Genomic DNA, 19,506 nt, shown 5'->3' on the forward strand with positions numbered 1-19,506 from the left:
CAAGGCCAGATTTTTTATGCTACCATAGTCAAGTCCCAGTTTTTCAAAGTATGATTTGTTACATATCTGTACAGCATTTGGTTGATATTTTCCAGGTAATTTACTCTTATTAGAATCACCTGTCGACGCATCTTTTTCTTTTTGGCGGATAGATAATACTTCATCTCGCATATTCTTTAACAACAAACTCCAATCATATGGATTTTCTTTCTGCAAAGGTAGGGGACAATGGGGAGATATGTGATCATGAGACCTTGTAGCCCTCATGGGTGTCACCCAACCAATATTGAACAGAATATTTTTCATTGAATGCATTGCATTTTCACGCCGTTGAAATAATTTACCCTTTTCCACATGTGTAAAGGACTCAAAAGGATTGGCAGAAGCCTCACCATCTGATAATTGGCCGTCAGTGTTTGCTCTGTCAGTGTCACCCAATTTTCCAACTAGATCTTCATCTGAATGAATAGGGATTGAGGCAGGCAGGCAGGTAACATCAAGCTTGCCAGATTTTAACTGAGCGCGGTAATCATCCTGAGCATCTAGACATTCAAAGCGCACATTCATATTTTTCATATATAATAGGCATTGTGGATTAAAGTCGTAGTTTTCAAATGCTTCATGCCAAGATTGCTCCTTGCTTTTCAGATCCTCACCAGTGCGCCATGGGTGAAACAATACCAACATTGTGCAACAGTAATATTCTCTATCATCTTTATCTGGGCAGGGTAAATTACCAATAAAGTTGGGGATGGTCATAGAAGCATCCCGGCGCATTCCTACAGTATGAGTAACATATAATGGGTGGCCTTTGATGAATGACAAATGATTTGAAGCTTCAGATTGGGATTTATTGCGCTTGGTTATTCTATAGAAGGTCCTGATCCAATCATACAAATAATAGCCTTCATGTTCAGTAGGGCGGTGCGTGTAGTCAAATGAAGAAGATAAACCTATCAATTTATCCCAGCGTTTAGTAAGCACAACTTTGGGCTGAGAATTCTCATCATTCTCCTGAAAGACAGAGCGTGCTGCTGATACATATGTTCTCCAGTAAAAGGGTACATAATAATGACTTGTATAGTGATCCGGGTTCTGCAAAAGGTATAAACTTATCATTGGACTACCTAACTCAAGCTTTGTTGACAGTAAATTCACAATTCGGGCAATGAGACGGCGCGATTTTTCTTTTGTACTGAGAGAACCATTGAGGATTTCAGTACTTCTGTCAAAAATTGTGTTAATGCTGTCAAATACCACATGTGTTTTCAAGCCCGTCTTAGTGATATAATCAGCAATATATATAACTGCAGATTTTATTGCAGTCCCAGACAAAATGGATGTAACATCTGTATTGCCACGGATTAAATATGTCAAAGCAGGTGAAACATCGTTCATCCATTGTTCATGTTTCTTCAACATAATATGGCCAGTTTCAGGATCAACAACTGTTTGTTCACAGTATTCCCTTGGGAACCTAGCTTTGCATTTTTTATAACGGTTATTGAGACAGGAAGTCTCAAATTTATCTTTATTCAACACAGAACCATCAGGAGAAATGCCTCGAAAACAGTCATGTACATTTGACTTCAGCAACAAGTCATCAACAGTATTCTTGTACTGTGTATACCATTCATGGAATACAGAGCAATCATTACAAAAAGCTTGACTACAATTACAGAAAGGAGGGGGAGAAGTAGGCAAAGTTCTCTCAGGAGATATATAAGAAGGATTGAATTTAACTTGATCAGCTACAGTGTCTTTCACTTGAGCATGGGGTCCAGTAAGAAATTCACCAACCCATACACTTTCTAAGAATTTTCTTAGATCTTTCTAAAATGTAGCAGAGGGATCAAGAATCTTGTTGCGTATTTCTTGAGGGGATAGTGTTTTTCTATTGAAAATAAGACCATGCATATGCAAAGCAAGGCGCCCTTGCTGTTCCACTGTACAATAGTATCCACTTGTTGGACCAAAAAGACCCCCATTAGGACCTTCAATGTCAACAACATGTTTGAGGAAAAGGGTCACAAGGAAATGGAAAAATCATGCACCAGCCACTGGATTATTGCTAAGTAAAAGCCAGCACTCAGATGATATTCTTAATGGAACATCAAACATCTCCTTTGTGTCAGCATAATAGATGCAAATTGGATGCTTAAAGTCACATGGAGTAACTGTCACATACCAGGAAGGTCCACCAATATGATTAATAAGAGACCATATTTCAGATTGCATAGTCTTTTTAGAGCTAATTGATCCCTGTGTTTTGGTACTTGCATGAGTAAGATCACCCAGCAACTTGAAGCATTGTATTTCTGCATCAGTGGAGGGCTTGATGTGTTCCCCACCTGCCATCCGGCTAGCAATATTTTGCAAGACCAATTTATCAATGGACATAAAGCGGGCACTGATATCACCAAATTTTTGAGACTCAGCAAGGAGGAATGATTGTGAAGTACTGGCTTTAACTTGTTGATGACTAAAGGCCACAAATGGAAAGCTATGATCAAGTTGGAATCTCTTGTCATGATATAGGAGTAAAAATTTGATATGAGAAGATTCAGAAAATGATTTCAAAGTAATTTTAGCACTGCCCAAACCACCAAGCCCAAAGGGAAATAGCCAGGGAAACATTTTAGGATACAGTTGAGGATTTTGCCACAGACTTTCTGGAGTATCAGCATGAGAGGTGCGCAAAAATTTACCTTCATTGTCAAGGTGCAAGGCAGCTATACCAATCATCTGGTCCCTAGTGAAATTTTTTATAGAGTCACCAACAATTCCATGTACAGTAAAAACGCAGTCACCACACTCATTCCCATCATCTTCAAAATTGTCATGAATGCTCACGCCTTCAGCATTGCGATTGGAGCCTTTTTGAAAATACTCAACAGCAACAACTGGAGCATCTTCTGCGTAACTTTCAAGGTTGGCAGATGAAAAGTTCACATCCATATAGTCACAATGATTGAGTATTAGATGGTGCAGTGCATCAGCCACAACATTGCGTCTCACAAGTAAAAGTGCGCGAGTATAATCATCTTGAGTGGGTTTTGTGGAACCTGAGAACATGATAGCCAATACTTCCTCAATATCTTTTTTAGGAGGAGGTAGGATGTCATAGATTAAAGCTGTAGGATTTTCAAAAGCTATAACATTTGAAACCATTTTCGAATGAATACCTCCACCTTTTTGAACACGCACAAAACATTTTGTATAACAAACTCTTGATATCAGCATCTTTTCATAAAATGTTAAGTCCTTGAGTACATCAGGTACTTCTCCTAACCAAAGACCATTGCATAATGCAAATTTTGGAATTTTACCAATGCGCAGAGAAAAGTGACATGAATTACATACATTATCACCAGCAGATAAGTCTAGAACAGGGCCTTTAACTTCCTGAACAGGATCAACAATGTTCAACCGGGATGTGCGGGTAACACCATCAGCTTCCAGAATATGCAAATAATTCTTAATATGCTTTAGAGGAGAAAGTTCTGTCCGAAGGGTGAGTTGGCCACACACAGCACAACCTGCTTCCTCAAAATTAGCAGCATGACTTGCATTGCACCAGTTTCTAATAACAGTAGCCTTTTGAGAATCAGATAATGGTGGAGGAGGAAACAAGTCAGGTTCATGAAAAGATTGTCTGCACTTCTGAACAGGAAAACTGAAAGTAAAAGTAGTATTTTGATTGATAGCATTGATTGGGGGATTTTTGTTTTTGAATACAGATATAAACTTGTCTTCTGGTTTAACTTTAGGGTGCTGACCACCACCTAAGTATCTGCAGAAAATATTACTAAAATTGATATCAGAAGGGCCACAAAGATAGCTTATTGCAGTAAGGAAGCACTGAAACTCAAAGGTTGCAGTAAGGAAGCACTGCACCTCAAAGGTTGCAGTAAGGAAGCACTGCACCTCAAAGGTTGCAGTAAAGAAGCACTGAACCTCAACAGTTGCAGTCACAAAGCACTGAGCACCAGAACTGGCAGAAAAGGTATACTTGAAAAAAAAGAAACACCAAAATGTAAGAACTGATTGGGCAATAGTTATTTCTGCAAAAAGAAATAAATTAACCACCTATAACAGGACAGGATGAAACTGAGCAATCAGGTATGATGCAAAAGTGAGTAAAACGTACCGCAAATAGAATCTGCAGTAGTGGAAGAGCAGGAAGAACAGCTTTCTAAAAGCAAATGAGCATTACAACAGGTAAAAAGGTCGAAGAAAAATGACAAACTTGTGTCAATTCACTCAATAAGTAAAACATGAGAACAGAGCATTGGTGTTGAGCAACACAAAGCTAAGAATGGGAGGAGATCTGGTGTCAGTAGAGTGAGTGGAAGATATGTGCAGAACAGGGTCAGGGTACAAAAGCACATTTGTGCAGATGCACGTGGATTGTATGAACAAGATCGAGGTGTGCAAAGTGTCCAATTGAGTCCAGGGGCAGACAGAAATAGATAAAACAGATTGAGGGTGATTAGTGGATGGATATAGCGGAAGCGAAAAATGAGTACGCAGCCAATGCACGGGAGAACAAAAATCAGAATGACGATTTCAGTAGCAAGAAGAAAAAAACTCACGTTGATGAACACGGCACATAGAAATGAAAGGTGAAGTCAACAGGGGCACAGGGAGCCTGCATGAAAGAACAGACTTGAATAGCAGCAGCCAACTGAACTGCAACAACGCGATGCATATCCTGGGCATGAAAGATTTACAATATTATCAATTTGCAAGGCCAAGGCAGACTTACCACCAAGTGTCGGTGCAGAGGTAACAAAAAAAGCTTCACAGTTGGGCTCGCAAGTAAGCACAAATACTAGTATAATAAGGAGGAATAGAGTGCACGTCAAAGATGCAGCGCAGAAGCTAGCAGGAGGCGGCAGCAGAGAAAAAACACGTAGCGCGTGACTATTATGTAATCCGGTTTTTTCTAGCTGAAGGCCGGTGTGTGGGCACTTGAGCAGCTACCAATCTGCCACCGAACCGCCATCAGCAGCATATCACCGCCGCCGAAACGAACCGCAAAATACAAGAGCAGCTTGAAATAGCGGCGAGAAAAACTGCGCAGTGGAACCAAGCGGATAGACGTCAACAGGGGATATCAAGATCGCGGCCCAGAGCAGCAGGATCGGTTCTTCAACCAAACAATACTATGTTGACTGGCTCACCTGCATCAGGTGTGTAAGTAGCGGCTTGTATCGTGCAGAGTGCGACCCGCTACCTCCCAGCTCTGCAGCTGCATTGTCCTGGTTTTGAAGATGCGGATCCTGCTGGTTCTAGTTGCCGAAGAAAGGTGGGACCTCGATAGCCTGCAGCAGCAGCGCGAGGCGGACAAGTTATAACTACTTGGCTTCTTTCTAGGTGCACATTGTCCTTGTGAATGTTTGTCGTGTCGACAAATTGTGGTCTCATTAAGCCTGGGCAGAAATGGGAACTTCTTCAAAATGGGCGGTGGATGCCGCTCGTAGTAGAAGGGAGTGCGAAGTTGAGAACACGCCACATGCGGTGCGCAGCAAGTATCATTGAATGCGAAATAATACTAATGCCCTGTCTACTTAGCGAGTCGTTTCCCACCTTGACTCTCTCTTGATCCGCATCGTCTCGTTATCACCTCTGGCACCTGCTCTCGATGCAAGTGCACAACAGGCTGCGCAGGCGGGGTATTTGCGCATTTCCCAAAGCTTCCAACGACCTCGAGCGTATCCTCTCCGACACCCTAGGCGGAACGTCCATCCTACTCATCGCATGCCAGGCTCCGGGGGTCAAGTTCTAGCGCGATATCATTTGGAGTGCTAAGTGAGCTTCACCTCTGGCACCCATTCTTGATGCAAGCGCGGAACAGGCTGCTCAGGCGGGGTAGTTCCCAGCTCAAGCATATCAGGGCGCTTCAAACGACCTCGCGCGCAACCTCTTCGACACCCTAGGCAGAACGACCTTTCAGCTCATGGTATGTCAGGCGGGGTAGTTCCCGGCTCAAGCATATCAGGATGCTTCAAACGACCTCGCGCGCAACCTCTTCGACACCCTAGGCGGAACGTCCTTTCAGCTCATCGTATGTCAGGCACCGGGGGTCGAGTTCTAGCGTGATCCCGTTATGAGTGCTAAGTAGTCTGCGGTGCTCCTTCGAGATCACCTACCCTCCCCACCGCGGCACTTCCGAATTTTACATCAAATCCACCGGATCTTCTAGGATCTTCTAGGATCGCAGCTGCTTCCATTTACGCCTCCGCTGCACCGATTCCCACCTCCTGGAATTAACCCACCCCCAACTCAAAACATCCTCCTGCAATCCCTTCTCCTACACCCACTCCTATCCTTTCACCCGCACCTTCCCCCGTGCATTCGCCTGTCCTTTCACCTGCGTGTTCACGTGTTTCTTCACCGGCACGTTCACATTGCGGCAGTTGGCAGCCATCTCTTGTCATTGGGCAAAGCTGCAGTTGTCCTCTCGCCGAATTTGGGAATGTCAGCCGCGGCGGACAGTAGCTGGAGAAAAAAAGAAGTCATCAGACGATGAGAGGGAGGCAAAATCTATTGTTGAACCCAGGACAAGTCTAAACTAGAGCAGTAGTAGACATTTTTATACTACTGGCATATGTAATAGTCGTATTTGCACACATTGACATGTCAAAAAAAACTAGCATGGAAAGGCAGGGAGCTGGAATTTGCAGTGCACAGCATTTCGCTGTAACTAACTCTCATCAATGGATCAGCGCAAACGTCGCCTATTCCTGCAACTAGCGAAAATTGCTGAAAAGAACGAAACTTGGTTGCAAGAACTCAGAAATCCTGATCTGAAATATGAGCAGGTAAAGGACTCTCACATAGCGACGTTTCTGTTCAAGAATATGTCATTATTACCAAAAGATTGTCAAGCCCATGCCTCGGGCCTCCATGTCGCCGTTCGGTATCCCGAAGATCTACCTTTTATTGTAATCTCTTCCTTATTGTTCTTTCTCGCTACACATACCCATTCACTCTAGTTCCTTCTTATTGTCTTTTACTTTACCCTGCAGGACTACACGTATAACTCCTAGTAGTTAGTCTGGCGCTCCGCACCGTTGCGCCGCTCCGTAGATATAAATACTGCTTGTACGCTACTGTAGTTCCTCAGTTTAATTATCGACTTAGATTCCCTCTTCCACTCTGTGCTCTCTAAGTCTTCAGGCTCAACGCCTTGAAGTACTCTCTGCGCTACCTTAGGACTAGACGTCCTCTGGCTCGCTCCTCGTCACCGGCGACACCGCCGCTCCGACTTGGCTGCTTCTCAGTTCCTCCCTTCTCTACTCTTGATCTCCGGGGACTAACGGCGTAACGGCGGTGTTGTTAATAACTTCACTACTGTCCCACTCGTCTTCCGCACTTAGACACCCTGTGGCTCTGGCACGGTTACACGGTGTACATGATCTTAACAAAGATGGACTGGATCAATTCAAGGGATGGATTCATCTGTCAAGTCCATGCCGCGGGCCTCCATTCCACCGCTCGGTAGTCCGAAGATCTGCTCTTATTGTAATCTCTTCCTATTGTTCTTTCTCGCTACACATATCCTTTCGTCCTAGTCTCTCATTATTGTCTTTTACTCTTTCGTTCTAGTCTCTCCTTATTGTCTTTTACTCTACCCTGCAGGTACTACTCGTATAGCTCCTAGTAGTTAGTCTGGCGCTCCGCACCGATGCGCCGCTCCGTAGATATAAATACTGCCTGTACGCTACTGTAGTTCCTCAGTTTAATTATCAACTTAGATCGACTTAGATTCCCTCTTTCACTCTGTGCTCTCTAAGTCTTCAGGCTCAACGCCTTGAAGTACGTTCTACTCTACCTTAGGACTTAGACGTCCTCTGGCTCGCTCCTCGTCACCGGCGATACCGCCGCTCCAACTTGGCTGCTCCTCAGTTCCTCCCTTCTCTACTCTCGATCTCCGGGGACTAACGGCGTAACGGCGGTGTTGTTAATAACTTCACTACTGTCCCATTCGTCTTCCGCACTTAGGCACCTGGTGACTTTGGCACGGTTACACGGTGTACATGATCTTAACATCGTCGCCAGGCACAACCATTTCCGCAAATACTCCAAGCCCTGGATGATTCAAAACGGGCTGCGCAGGAATGGGCAGTAGCCAAGCGGGAATTCGTGACGAGATTAGCTCTCAATCCGAATAGTCCACGCTGCTGCGAGTGGGTGGAAAAGCGCTCGAAAGATATACCAACATATTCTGTTGCAGCACTGGCAGCGAAGTATCCCCCTCGAGACCATTGGATAATTGAAGACCAGTCGATATTAGGATGGTGGGAAGATCATCTTCTGCGAGGAAAACAGTCGGACGTGAGGAAAACTAGGAAAGATTTATTCATGCTGGATGAAGAACAACTAAAATATGACATACTGGAAGAGGATAGTGCAGTATTTCGAGATGAGCAGGGAGAGTTAGTATGTGTTGCAATGCGTGATCTGTGCAGTGATCCAAAAATGGTGCGGTGGGCAGATTCCGTTGTGCTGAAGAATGTGGAGATAGAAAAGAACATCCGGGTGAGTGAAGCTAGATTGTGGGTATACTTTGACTGAACTGAGTGCAGAAGGAAGATGCAGGGAGCATTGTGATAACGGGATGGTCGGGAGGGGCATTGTCAAGGCCTGCATTTAATTGGGTAAAAAATTTCACAAAAAAGGTATCCGAAGAGGAGAAAAGGAGCATACGATATGAAGCAGCATCAGTATTTGCAGTGTTCTGGAACCTTGTGCGAACACACGGTCCACCGGAAGTAATCACCGATCTTGAGCACTTCATTAAAGACAGTGGATTGTATCGGATGGACAAACATGTACACGGTGGAGGTGGAGAGAACAGGTACACAGTGCCTGTAGATGGAGTAGAGATCACATTTGACGGAGCAGACATGGCACCACCTGCAGGAGTATTTGCAAGGAACTATGCAAGGTAAGAGGATTTGATAAATCGCAAAGAAGTAAACTAAATATGCGAAATGCAGACCTGTACATCGCGAGAACCAACCACATAATTGGTCAGCAGCATGGACAACCTATTGCGATCAAAGCGTGAAAGGCGGAAATTTTTACATTTCAGAATACGGTATTCGGATTCGATCAGCTGCAAATACGGTGGTGTTCTGGAAACCAAGAGATTATCATGCAACCAGCTTGCAGGATATAGACCCATCGGAGAAGGCAGGGCCACATGTGCAAAGTGGACTATCTATTGTGACATCGTTGCGACTGCCCAGTATTTTCAAGCAGTATTTGGAGGGCACAATTTCTGAAGAGGGGATGGTGAAAAAATGTTACCTCGAAGGACATGATGAATAGAAATTTAAAGCTAGGCCAAGGCGAATATAATAATGAAATTGCAGTACAACATTAACTGATTCAATATGCACAATGCAAATGCTTGCTAGACAAGACCTCCTCCTGCACTAAACACTAGCGTCGTAATTTTGCAAATGAGTGATAGCGTGGGCACAAGCTTTCCTGATATTCCAAAATGTTAGTGGCTCGTTAATGAGGATCTCGAACAAACTTACAATCTAAACCAATTCCATGTTACCCATTTATCACCAGCATTAGCATTGCGAATCTCGCCACTGCTATTGAGAACAACTGCAATTGCATGAGCAGAAGCATAGCAAGTTTGTGCAGATTGAATGCAAGTGTTGGCGTTGCTACACTGAGGAATAGTGTAAGGAGGTCCTTGAAAAATAAGCAACATAATTGCTTCCTGGGTCCGACCAACTTCATCAACCGTGAGGCAGGCAAGAGTAGGAGCCGCAGTAGGATGATAAACTGTTGATTGAATAGCGTGAAAGAAAGAGCTGGCCCAAGGCGCAGGATCATGGGCAAATTGGGGGTGAAAAGAGAACGTAAAGGGCTGGTGAAGAGGCGCCGGTGAATCAGGATGCACGTAGATGAACTGCACAGTCTTTCGAGTAGCCTAAGGAGTGGTTAAAAGCAGGGTATTGAAGAGATAAACAAATAAGTTCACAGTATCAGGAGGGGCACTAGTGGAGTGCAGCACATGCAAGTCCTGGAGAGACGGAAAAGCAGTCATGTGGAAGTAAAAGGAAAGTTGGGTGGTGGCTTCAAATGTAAGCCAAGGCTTTAATGCTGATGCAAAATGTAGGAACAAGAAGCAAGGGCATAATTGCTGCCAAGTGAATGAGATCTGATAAGCGGCAGATCAGCAATAATGGAACAACTAATTTGAATTGGAATTTCTTGTTCTAGGCTCGATGCTTATTCCCCCATGGAAGTTTGGTAGCAGCAGTTTTACAATCTATTGAAATGTGGATGCAGTAGACATTCGCGTGGTTTTTCTGCCTTGGAAAGTTATGAAATGTAAACAGTCTATACTATTATTTAATGCAGATGAGGGCGAAGTCTAAAGAGAGTAAGTAAGAATACAATGGTTATGCAAGTTTGAAACATACAGAGAAAACAGATCAAGCATAGCAGCCCGGTCTGCATCGGTAACAGATCGAATTGAACCAGATGATGAGAAGCCAAAAACAGCAACGTGGAAAATGCAGATAGATTCATTGGCAGAGACAGGGTGGAAAGTTTCTCGAAGGCTAACGCGAGGGGGAGTTGCAGATTTGAAGAACAGAAGGAGAAGCTGGTGATCAGGATCATCGCTATTGACACCTGCAAGGAAATGCCTGAAGAAGACATGGCAACCAGTGGGCAGATAGATAGCAGAAAAGATCTGCTCCAGATTCCACAGTGCAATGACGAGAACATTCTCATTTGAAACCAGATTTGGAGGGGTGTTCCAGATCACCAGTGGTTGCAAAAGGGGTTGCGCAGATGACGGGTGCAAGTAAAAGAAGTGAAGAAGATGCTGGTTGAGCTGCCAAACAAAACGTCAAGTACAAGTGCACAATAGTGTGGCAAATGACACAAACCTCGATATTAGGGAGGTTGTTTCTTAGTATTCTCAAGGCGCGCAAAGTGTTCATTGTTGAACAGGTTTGCAAAAAATAAAGCAGTTTAAATAACTCAGGAATATTGGATCAAAGTTATAAGGTAATTGCTCGGAACAGAGCAGCGCCGGTGGAAGACAAGAAGGCAGAGGCACCCGAGTAAGTAAAGTGCTAGGCAATAATAGAATAATAGATTTTGCAAAGATGAAAGGCAGGAAGGGAGCGACGCAGGCGAATCATGCTGCAGGGCCCACCAAATCAAGTAATAGATTAAGCATTGCATGGTGGAGCAAAAATTGTTTCAGTTGGAACTAGAGCATGTTTGCAAATGAATCAGGCAATCCTTCGCCTCTTCCATCTCAAAATCTTCTAGCAGCAAATTCGAAAATTTAGGCGCTTGCAATTTTGCACTACTATGTACACAAGTAATCGGCCTACAAGGCCTGATTGGCAAATGACATGATACGTAGTTGCACCCATCAGGCAGACTAGGAGCAGGGCAGTAATAGAATAGGTGTTAGCAACTAGATCAAATGTCAATCAAAAGTCTAAAGGTCTTCGTGGAATGCATAACCACTCTCCAACTCTCCCTCAGAACGATAAGGAATATAGTCATTGCTTCGGGTAGAATGAGAGTGAGATGGGCCAGGCTCAGCATTTGTATAACCAGATTGGCCCACCATTGGATTGGAGCGGGACGGGCCGTGTACTGCGTGAGAATTAGTAGCACCGTGGCCCAATGAAGTACTGAGGTGCGAAACAGATCGCGGGATAGGTCGAGGACGGATGGGAGAATGGGTTTCAAGATGCGGTGGAAGTGCAAGAAGGACCAAGAATTGGAGACCAAGAGATAAAGAAGTGGAAGGACCTTTGTAACTGGGAGGTGATTCGTATGTGTGAACGGTGAAGCCAATGCAAACAACAGAACCATCAGGAAGATCACTTTGGCCGTCCATGTACAAGGGATAAGACCGGGTTCCAATTTGATTAAGTTCAGCTGGTGAAGCTGAGAAGGCAGGATTTCGACCGTCAAAGATTGGTACTGTGTATGGAGTACATATGAGATAACATAGGAATCAGTAAAATTGACAAGACCGTGCCTACAGGTCAATAGCTATAGAGGTTCTGAGGCCGGATCTGGCCCGGGAATGGCCCGGGATAATTCCGAGGTCCGGAACTGAGTATTGGCCTGTAGTACACACTGGGAGTGGGACGTCGGTGAAGCTATTAGCAACACCCTTCACACACTGTTGGTGTCCCCGGGAATTATGGCAAGAGTGCAAGATTGGGATGAGCAGCCTAAATGGGGTTCCTGATGATCCGGGAGTCCGGAAGCAAAGGGTAAAGAAGATATTAAAGACTGGGATAAGATGGTACACTTGATTTCAAGCTTGACTACAACGTACAAAGTATTCTAGCTTATATACATCCCAAATACAGTCAGAAGACCTCGATAAAAGCTCGGAATAATAAATAAGTCACAAGGTAATTATTCCGAAGTCCGGCCGCTCCGGGCCGGGCCGGGAAGCGTATGGGGTGGATTGCATGCATATGACAAAAATGGAAAATGGCTTACCTGCATTAGAGAATGGTAAAGGGTCCTTGAAAAAGTGGTTTTTGAGTCGATCAGATATTTTGGAGGGGTTACGCTTTGTTGGAGAAACTATGCAAAGGCATATATTAGCATAAAATAAAAACAAATATGAAATGACACTTACCAGGTTTGAGAGGACTGAGATCATTCCGGTTGTTTTTCGAAACCTCAGACTCGAACTGCTGGCATGATCGGAAATCAACGATTTCCTCAGAAACTGTGCAGCCAAAACTAGAGCAGCCAAAAAGACTACCAAAGAAAGCAAACATAGTTTGCGACTCTTGCTGCAGACTGTGTATGCGGACACCGCGAATGTGGCGAGGTGGCTTATTGTGGAGAAGGAAAGTCTTTGGTTTGCAAATGTACGATTCTTCCTGGCGCCCAACTGCAAGGAATACAGCATTGAAAAAACGATCATTTTCAAGCACAAGATGTTTTTTGTTGGATGAACGAGCATGGGTGATAGCAGGAGGAATAGCAGCAGGATTGAAACGTGCAGGGTCAAAAAAATTGCCAAAATGGGTGAAATTGACGACACCGCGGATGGATCTTTGTACTGTCAGAAATTATGAGATAGAAGATAGGAAGAGCTCACAATTCAAGGCTTGCTGATAATGCAGATACCATCTTATCATAGAGCAGATAATCTTCATCGTCAGTGGGAGTTTCATCAGAACTGGGCCATATGAGAATGGAACTTCAAATAAAAGGTTCATAGAGAGACACTGATATATAAACAAACACGCACGCAAGATTAGTAACAGATCTGTATGAAGCGCGCAAATGGGCATCAATCCAATCGACATTTAGGCAACCTGTTGAACCCAGATCATTACTAATGAAGGGTTGACTAGGACCTGTGCGGCGCAAGACAGTGCCCGTTGCAGGAACAAATTCAAGATTGCCAATGTTGATAGTGGGACCGGAGACTGCACTGCTGCCTACAACGGTGGGTGAATGGCTAAGTGCCTGAGAAATCAGTTGATCATGGAGTGGTCGGCCTGACAATGCGACAGGTAGTTTTGGTGCTCTTAAGCGCTTCTTTTCTTGGACGCTGGAAGAAGGGCAAAGAGAAGATGATCCCATGGGAGAAGTATTAGCAGGAGACAACCCGGCCTTGAGATGCGCAGGTGATGAAAGTAGAGACTGGGGTGGAGATGGGGATGATGCAGTAGTATCAGGTTGCAATGGAAAGGCAGCGTGAGAGTGCATCTTGAGTGCAACACTGCTGCTGGATCTGCTTCCCTTGCGAGAAGACAAAGAACTGTCCTTCGCAAGGGAAGTTGAGTGACGAGAAGGAGTCCATCCATCAAGGGGATTTGAAGGCAAAGGGGGAGACGGCGACGATAAAACCGGGGGATCACGTGTGAGAACACTAGAACCCGTATCGATAGGAGAGCGATGGTGAAGTGGAGAAGAAGAATTGGCAGGATATTCCAGCTCTCTAGAATGGAAAGAATCACTGCTCTCGTGATCAGAAGCAGGCTCAGAATGATTACCAGCCTTGGGACCACCAGGGAGAGACTCCAGGTTACCATTACCACCAACTGCAAATGAGCGGGGAAGAGCAGATCTGGTAAGAGGTGCACCAGCTCCAGGCTGCAAGGGCAATGATCCAAATGCGTAATAAACGCGACCATGGATAACGACAGAAGCTGGATATTCTTCAGCAGTAGGCAGAGGAGCTTCATCATCGACAGGTTGGAGAAGATCGCGAGCTGCAGCAGGGGGCAAAATAAATTTGCGTGGGCGTTTACTAGGAGAACGGGTTTCAGAATGGTTTGAGTCCGAACCATCCAGAGGACTAATATTACAACTATGAGACCAGCATCAACCAGAAGATTAAGTACATACGCAGCGCGCTTCTTCTGGGCAGAGCGTTTACTAGGAGAACAGGTTTCAGAATGGTCTGAGTCCGAACCATCCGCAGGACTAATATTAAAAATATGAGACCAGCATCAACTAGAAGATTAAGTATGTACGCAACGCGCTTCTTCTGGGCAGACCGCAATATGAAAGGCTTTTTGAACGTTTTAGGCATTTTTGTCGGGGAAGGAAGGGGTGGGTAATCTTTGTCACTAATGTCGATGGGCCTAATCATGATTTTTCAAAAATGTCAAACTGATTGCATCAATGAAGCTCACGAGTACTCCTTTGTGGATATCGGGTGATGTTCATCAGTTACACCACATCCAATATGGTGGGCATTATCAGGACTGGCCGCAGTAGTGAGTGAAAAAAAAAGAAAGACAGGGAATAACGAACATGAGTGGTAGTTCAATCTTGTTTTGAGGGCGGGCAGGTGTAGCAGGCCAATCAATTGGCGAAGCAGAGCCGCCTCCAACATCATTAGAGGCCACGAAAGATCCCACCTCATGGACATCTGGCTTATCAAACGAAGATTCACTGTCAGCACTAGAGACATTTCTGTTACCCTCAGAAGCAGCAGCTTCAGTGTCTACAAATTTATATGAAGACAGGGAAGGCTTTTTAACAGAGCGAGGATGAACAGAGTTACCTGCCGTGCGTGATAGCGAGGGCCTATAAACAGAAGATATCAACAAATAGTAAATGAAAATAGAGAAAAAACGTGCAGGAGCTCTGATTTTAAGAGACAATCAGTCATTTTTCGAGAACGGTTTGAGCGATGAGTACTGCACATGATGTCAAAAACACGGCAGCACTGGAAATGTAGAGACAACGAACGGCATATCAGGGAAATTGAATGAAAGCAAGGTGCAGGTAGGTATAAGTAGGGGTATTGGGGTGAAAACAGTGCTGCGTCAGAGAGAACACTTATAATAAATCTGTTCGAAGGACAACAGGCACAAGAGCCACCCAGGAAAAAAATGAGAGGAAAAAAACCACAAGGTTGCGAAGCAGCCAAGGAAAAGCAGATGGAGAAGCTGCGTCAAAAAAAAAAGAATTCGAAACGAACGGGTAGTCCGGGGATGTCGAGGAACCGATTGCACAGAAAAGGAAATAGAAAAGCCATAGAGAAAAGACTCAGATATATTCTTATACGATGAGGAGTGTTGGAAGGTGATCCCAAACAGACCAGTACGACAATATGGACAAGGACTACAATGAAAAAGAGGCAGGTGAGTTTTGGACACAAACAACAGAATCAGAGAACAGTGAATGATAGATGTTATGTAGTCATAGCACTGGAAGTGGCAAGAGAAGCGTGCTTGGATAATGTGAACCGACCACATATTACTGCACTCGTCAAAGTAAGTGGTTTCAGTAATGATAGATTACCTTTAACAACAGTCTGGTGGGCAACGACTGGGAGAGCAGTGTCAAATTGAAGAAATACGAGGAGCCTAGTTGCTGGAGAATGGTTCAGAAGGACGAGAACGGTTTATTCGAAGTGATTATGCACATACAGGGTATTATAGAGGACAAGAAACTACCACCTATCAGAGGAGAACCATGAGTCAAGAATGCAATGACAAAAGGGCAGGACTGACAGACAGATTGCAGAAACAGAAAAAGAATGGGGTCTTTACGCCAATCAATCACATTGAGTGGGCTCGGAAGCAAAAACTTTGCTGCAGACATTGACGCGGTCTACGACGTATATGCATTGTTTGCCAGACATGTACCAGGATTGAAGGTATTAGCAGCACAAGGAACAAAAGAGCAACCAATGATCGAAGTATCAAACCAGATATTCACGCCAAAGTCAGACGCACCATCAATGAACCCAGTAAAGGTAAGGAAGGACGTGGATGAAAATGGATTTATAGAAAGGGTTAATGCAACGGATACAATGTACGTGTATGGCGAGGAGAATATTGTGCTTTACAGTGAAGAAAAACTAGATCAAGAAGGGGGAAAGAAGTAAGTGAACAGAGTTCAGCAGACTGGCGTATATAACTCACTGCAAATATCAAGGACCATTCGTATCCCACCCCAGAAACTCCACGTAGGAGATATCGTCGATGTAGCATTCAATATGGTTGCAGTGGGCAAGCCAAATGAACAGAAGGCTATACTTTTGCTTCGGAACATCACACTATTGGATGCCACGCATACGCAAGTGAGTAATAATCACATATAGTTTGAACGTCCAGTTCAATAAAGACTCACGGAATGCAGAAATGGTTGAAACAAAAGGTCAAGAACTAGTTCTTGAGTGTCACGAAGCCAGGTACACTGAAGAGGCAATTAACATTTGAAGATGTCGATGATGACGACGAAGAGATAGGAAAAAAGCAAAAGGACATGGCAATGGACACGAATACTTAGTCAAGTAGTTGTATAGTTGCAAGAGGAAGGAGAAATAGATCCTTTCATGGACATACGCACAAGACTAAACCCGCTGCAGCATAAAACAGCCAGAAGTAAAACAGGATACGTGGCAGAAGGGCACAGGAAGGGCATGAAGTTAGTGCCAGTTAGAATGACAAATGTCACTTTACTCGTGATCAAATCACATAAGTTGTCACATTAACTGAATTGACAAAACTATTTGTTACACGATGACCATATATAGGCAAAAAAAGTGTCCTAAAAAGGAAGTACGGTGCTTATAATTGGCGTGAAGCGACGTACATAAAGACGAGTCTTCATTATATTCAGCCTCGTAACATTCTGTCCTAACCTGTTCCCAATGCTGCAAGACAATGGTCAGTCTCAATGGTACTGTATGCAGGAAACGTCAGTTGTTAGTGATGAGACTGTCTCATGTAGTTTATCCAAATCAATAGGACAATTGCAAGCCGGAGGAGGGCAGAGGGTTGAGCAATTACGAGTTCCATTTATGGAATTCGTTCTATATGCTCAAAAAAAAATTGCACAGCCACTGTGACCACTTAAGGGTGAGAACTTTTTCCCTTTTAAAATTTACTAGCCTGAGCCATGTTTCACCTTCCTATCCTACGATTTGTAGAAACTTGCTCTTGCACTCCACGGGCCACCACCGACCTTTCCTTTTGATTGATGGCAGGGTAAGAGAGTTGATTTTGCCTCTTGATGACAAGTGCTCTTCTCATTGAACTTACTTCCTATTTCTCCTTCATATGTTTACCTGATAATTTGTCTTCTCCTTTTTCTTTTCTATATTAACCTATTATACAAGGGTCTTTCTTCCTGATTCTTATGGTTTTTACAGTCTTTTTATTAATCCTAAATTATTTCATTATTTTCCCTTGAAGTCAACTAACTACCACTTGACTTGACAGTGTGACTCTGTTTCAGTTGACAGTCATCTCCCTGCCCTCTGGGCTTCTTCCACTTCTATATACCTGAACCAAAAAACTGCTTCCCCTATACCATGCTTTCCTATAAATTTAAGGTCCTTTTTTGATTGGATGCCAATGGACCCACTTCAATACTACCATGCTCTGTCTGCTTGGGTACAAAGTGCACCTTTGGTCCATCTACATTTAATTTACTCTCTCCAATTTGCTTATATCAAGTATTGGGTGTTTATGTAGAAAAACACTTGCATTGTTCATGCTTTGTTTTTTTTACAGGCACTCTGCCTCTGCGCAACAACTGCAATTTATGCGCTTGCAAATCCTTGGGAGGATTGCCTTGGAACTGAACTCGTATTAGCCGGCTCATGGAGCCAGCTAGCAAACAAGTCATGTAATGGGAATATTAATTATATGACTGGGGGAAAGGCCGCAAGCGGCAGGTGCCGAACACTTTATGAAAGTGGTGGCCAACCACCAAACAAATAAGATTGAAGGGAATAATGTTGGACCAACTCCGTATGCATATGTATAGCCCAATACCACTGCTTTGACTACACAAAACACCTTACACGTATATGGTTGTGCTTACCATAAACTATACAGTTCCAAGTAGATCACACACAACAGAGACTCCCAAGCTCCCTCAGTTGTTCCATTACCAACTGAGGTGAGCTCAAGAGTATATCCCATCATACACATACTGATTAAACATGTAGATTAAACATATACTAACAAATATCTATAAGTTTGAACATTATGCCAAGTCTACTTACAGGATAATTAGCTGGATAATCCATCCACCACTTATCTGCAAATCCTGGATTTTTTGGCTAAGGGTCCAAAAGCAGTCAAGAGCATTTCCCAGCAGTGAGAGCACTCAGAGTAGCCTGCTCTCAGTGCTTTTGGTTCTGGGATTTGCTGGGATTCTTGGCCCTTAGCCAAATATCCATGTCTTGCAGATGCTCAAGCTCAGGCTTGTTAGGATCTATCTCAGTTGTGTACAAAGCAACTAAATTGCTGTAGGTACCTGTTAGGATCTATTTATGCTGAGTTAGTATGTTGTCTATATTGTAAAGGTACTTTGAGCTCACCTCAGTTGTGTATAAAGCAATTGAGGGACCCAAAAATGTCCTTCTGCATGATCTAGGTAGTACTGTACAGTATAAGCTAATAGTGCTATTTACAACATAGTGTTGGAAAGAAACGGCAGAGTGAGTGTAAGTGTACATATGGAGTATCTCCCCTAACAAGGCTGACTGATTTGCTTTATTTTGTGCAAGACTCAGGAATCAGTAAATTTTTTTCAGAATATTCCCTAAATTGTGGGTTTTTTTGGCATTCTACTTACAGCAAATTGCAAAACCGGAGGCGGGTCCAAATATTTGCAGAACTGATGGCCGACCTTGGCCGGGATGCAGCAAGGTCACTGCCACCGACAGCTGTACAATACACCTACAATACACACTAAATACACAATGTTTCGACCATGAAAAGACTCTACAATGTGCTCAAATTAAGTATTTGTTAAGATCATGTACACCGTGTAACTGTGCCAGAGGTCACAAGGTGTCTAAGTGCGGGAGGTCGAATGGGACAGTAGTGAAGTTATTAACAACACTGCCGTTATGCCTTCAGTCCCCGGAGATCGAGAGTATAGAAAGGAGGAGCTGAGGAGCAGCCAAGTCAGAGCGGCGGTAGCGCTGGTGACAAAGAGCGAACCAGAGGACATCTAAGTCCTAAGGTAGAGTAGAAT

General features: G+C 43.9%; 7 protein-coding genes across 7 annotated transcripts; 2 read left to right on the forward strand and 5 right to left on the reverse strand.

Moving 5' to 3' along the window:
• Positions 1–510: 510 nt before the first annotated feature.
• Positions 511–1,170, reverse strand: C8R40DRAFT_1026129 (uncharacterized protein; the record flags this gene model as incomplete). The annotated part of the gene is made up of 1 exon (XM_046223083.1): positions 511–1,170. A coding segment is annotated over one exon (660 nt), but the record flags the coding sequence as incomplete, so codon positions are not given.
• Positions 1,171–2,436: 1,266 nt separating this feature from the next.
• Positions 2,437–3,630, reverse strand: C8R40DRAFT_1027543 (uncharacterized protein; the record flags this gene model as incomplete). Its single annotated transcript, XM_046223101.1, has 2 exons — positions 2,437–2,745; positions 2,794–3,630. Coding segments are annotated over 2 exons (1,146 nt in total), but the record flags the coding sequence as incomplete, so codon positions are not given.
• A 4,626-nt stretch (positions 3,631–8,256) lies between these two features.
• C8R40DRAFT_1034034 (uncharacterized protein) lies at positions 8,257–9,342 on the forward strand (the record flags this gene model as incomplete). Its single annotated transcript, XM_046223386.1, has 3 exons — positions 8,257–8,568; positions 8,595–8,956; positions 9,009–9,342. Coding segments are annotated over 3 exons (1,008 nt in total), but the record flags the coding sequence as incomplete, so codon positions are not given.
• A 107-nt stretch (positions 9,343–9,449) lies between these two features.
• On the reverse strand, positions 9,450–10,081 carry C8R40DRAFT_1165224 (uncharacterized protein; the record flags this gene model as incomplete). The annotated part of the gene is made up of 3 exons (XM_046230659.1): positions 9,450–9,504; positions 9,558–9,964; positions 10,016–10,081. 3 exons carry the CDS (start codon positions 10,079–10,081, stop codon positions 9,450–9,452), a joined length of 528 nt encoding a protein of 175 aa, XP_046091390.1.
• A 308-nt stretch (positions 10,082–10,389) lies between these two features.
• On the reverse strand, positions 10,390–10,988 carry C8R40DRAFT_1165225 (uncharacterized protein; the record flags this gene model as incomplete). The annotated part of the gene is made up of 3 exons (XM_046230660.1): positions 10,390–10,411; positions 10,461–10,879; positions 10,935–10,988. 3 exons carry the CDS (start codon positions 10,986–10,988, stop codon positions 10,390–10,392), a joined length of 495 nt encoding a protein of 164 aa, XP_046091391.1.
• A 1,442-nt stretch (positions 10,989–12,430) lies between these two features.
• On the reverse strand, positions 12,431–15,257 carry C8R40DRAFT_1065377 (uncharacterized protein; the record flags this gene model as incomplete). The annotated part of the gene is made up of 11 exons (XM_046225664.1): positions 12,431–12,615; positions 12,671–13,095; positions 13,142–13,243; positions 13,295–13,361; positions 13,404–14,350; positions 14,401–14,478; positions 14,529–14,639; positions 14,691–14,762; positions 14,812–15,004; positions 15,065–15,087; positions 15,253–15,257. The coding sequence occupies 11 exons, from the start codon at positions 15,255–15,257 to the stop codon at positions 12,431–12,433; spliced, it is 2,208 nt and encodes a 735-aa protein (XP_046091392.1).
• Positions 15,258–16,198: 941 nt separating this feature from the next.
• C8R40DRAFT_1165227 (uncharacterized protein) lies at positions 16,199–16,680 on the forward strand (the record flags this gene model as incomplete). The annotated part of the gene is made up of 3 exons (XM_046230661.1): positions 16,199–16,392; positions 16,447–16,591; positions 16,636–16,680. 3 exons carry the CDS (start codon positions 16,199–16,201, stop codon positions 16,678–16,680), a joined length of 384 nt encoding a protein of 127 aa, XP_046091393.1.
• Between the last annotated feature and the right edge of the window lie 2,826 nt (positions 16,681–19,506).

Source organism: Lentinula edodes (assembly GCF_021015755.1).
Source record: "Lentinula edodes strain Le(Bin) 0899 ss11 chromosome Unknown C8R40scaffold_2, whole genome shotgun sequence".
In the NCBI taxonomy this organism is placed as follows: Eukaryota; Fungi; Basidiomycota; class Agaricomycetes; order Agaricales; family Omphalotaceae; genus Lentinula; species Lentinula edodes.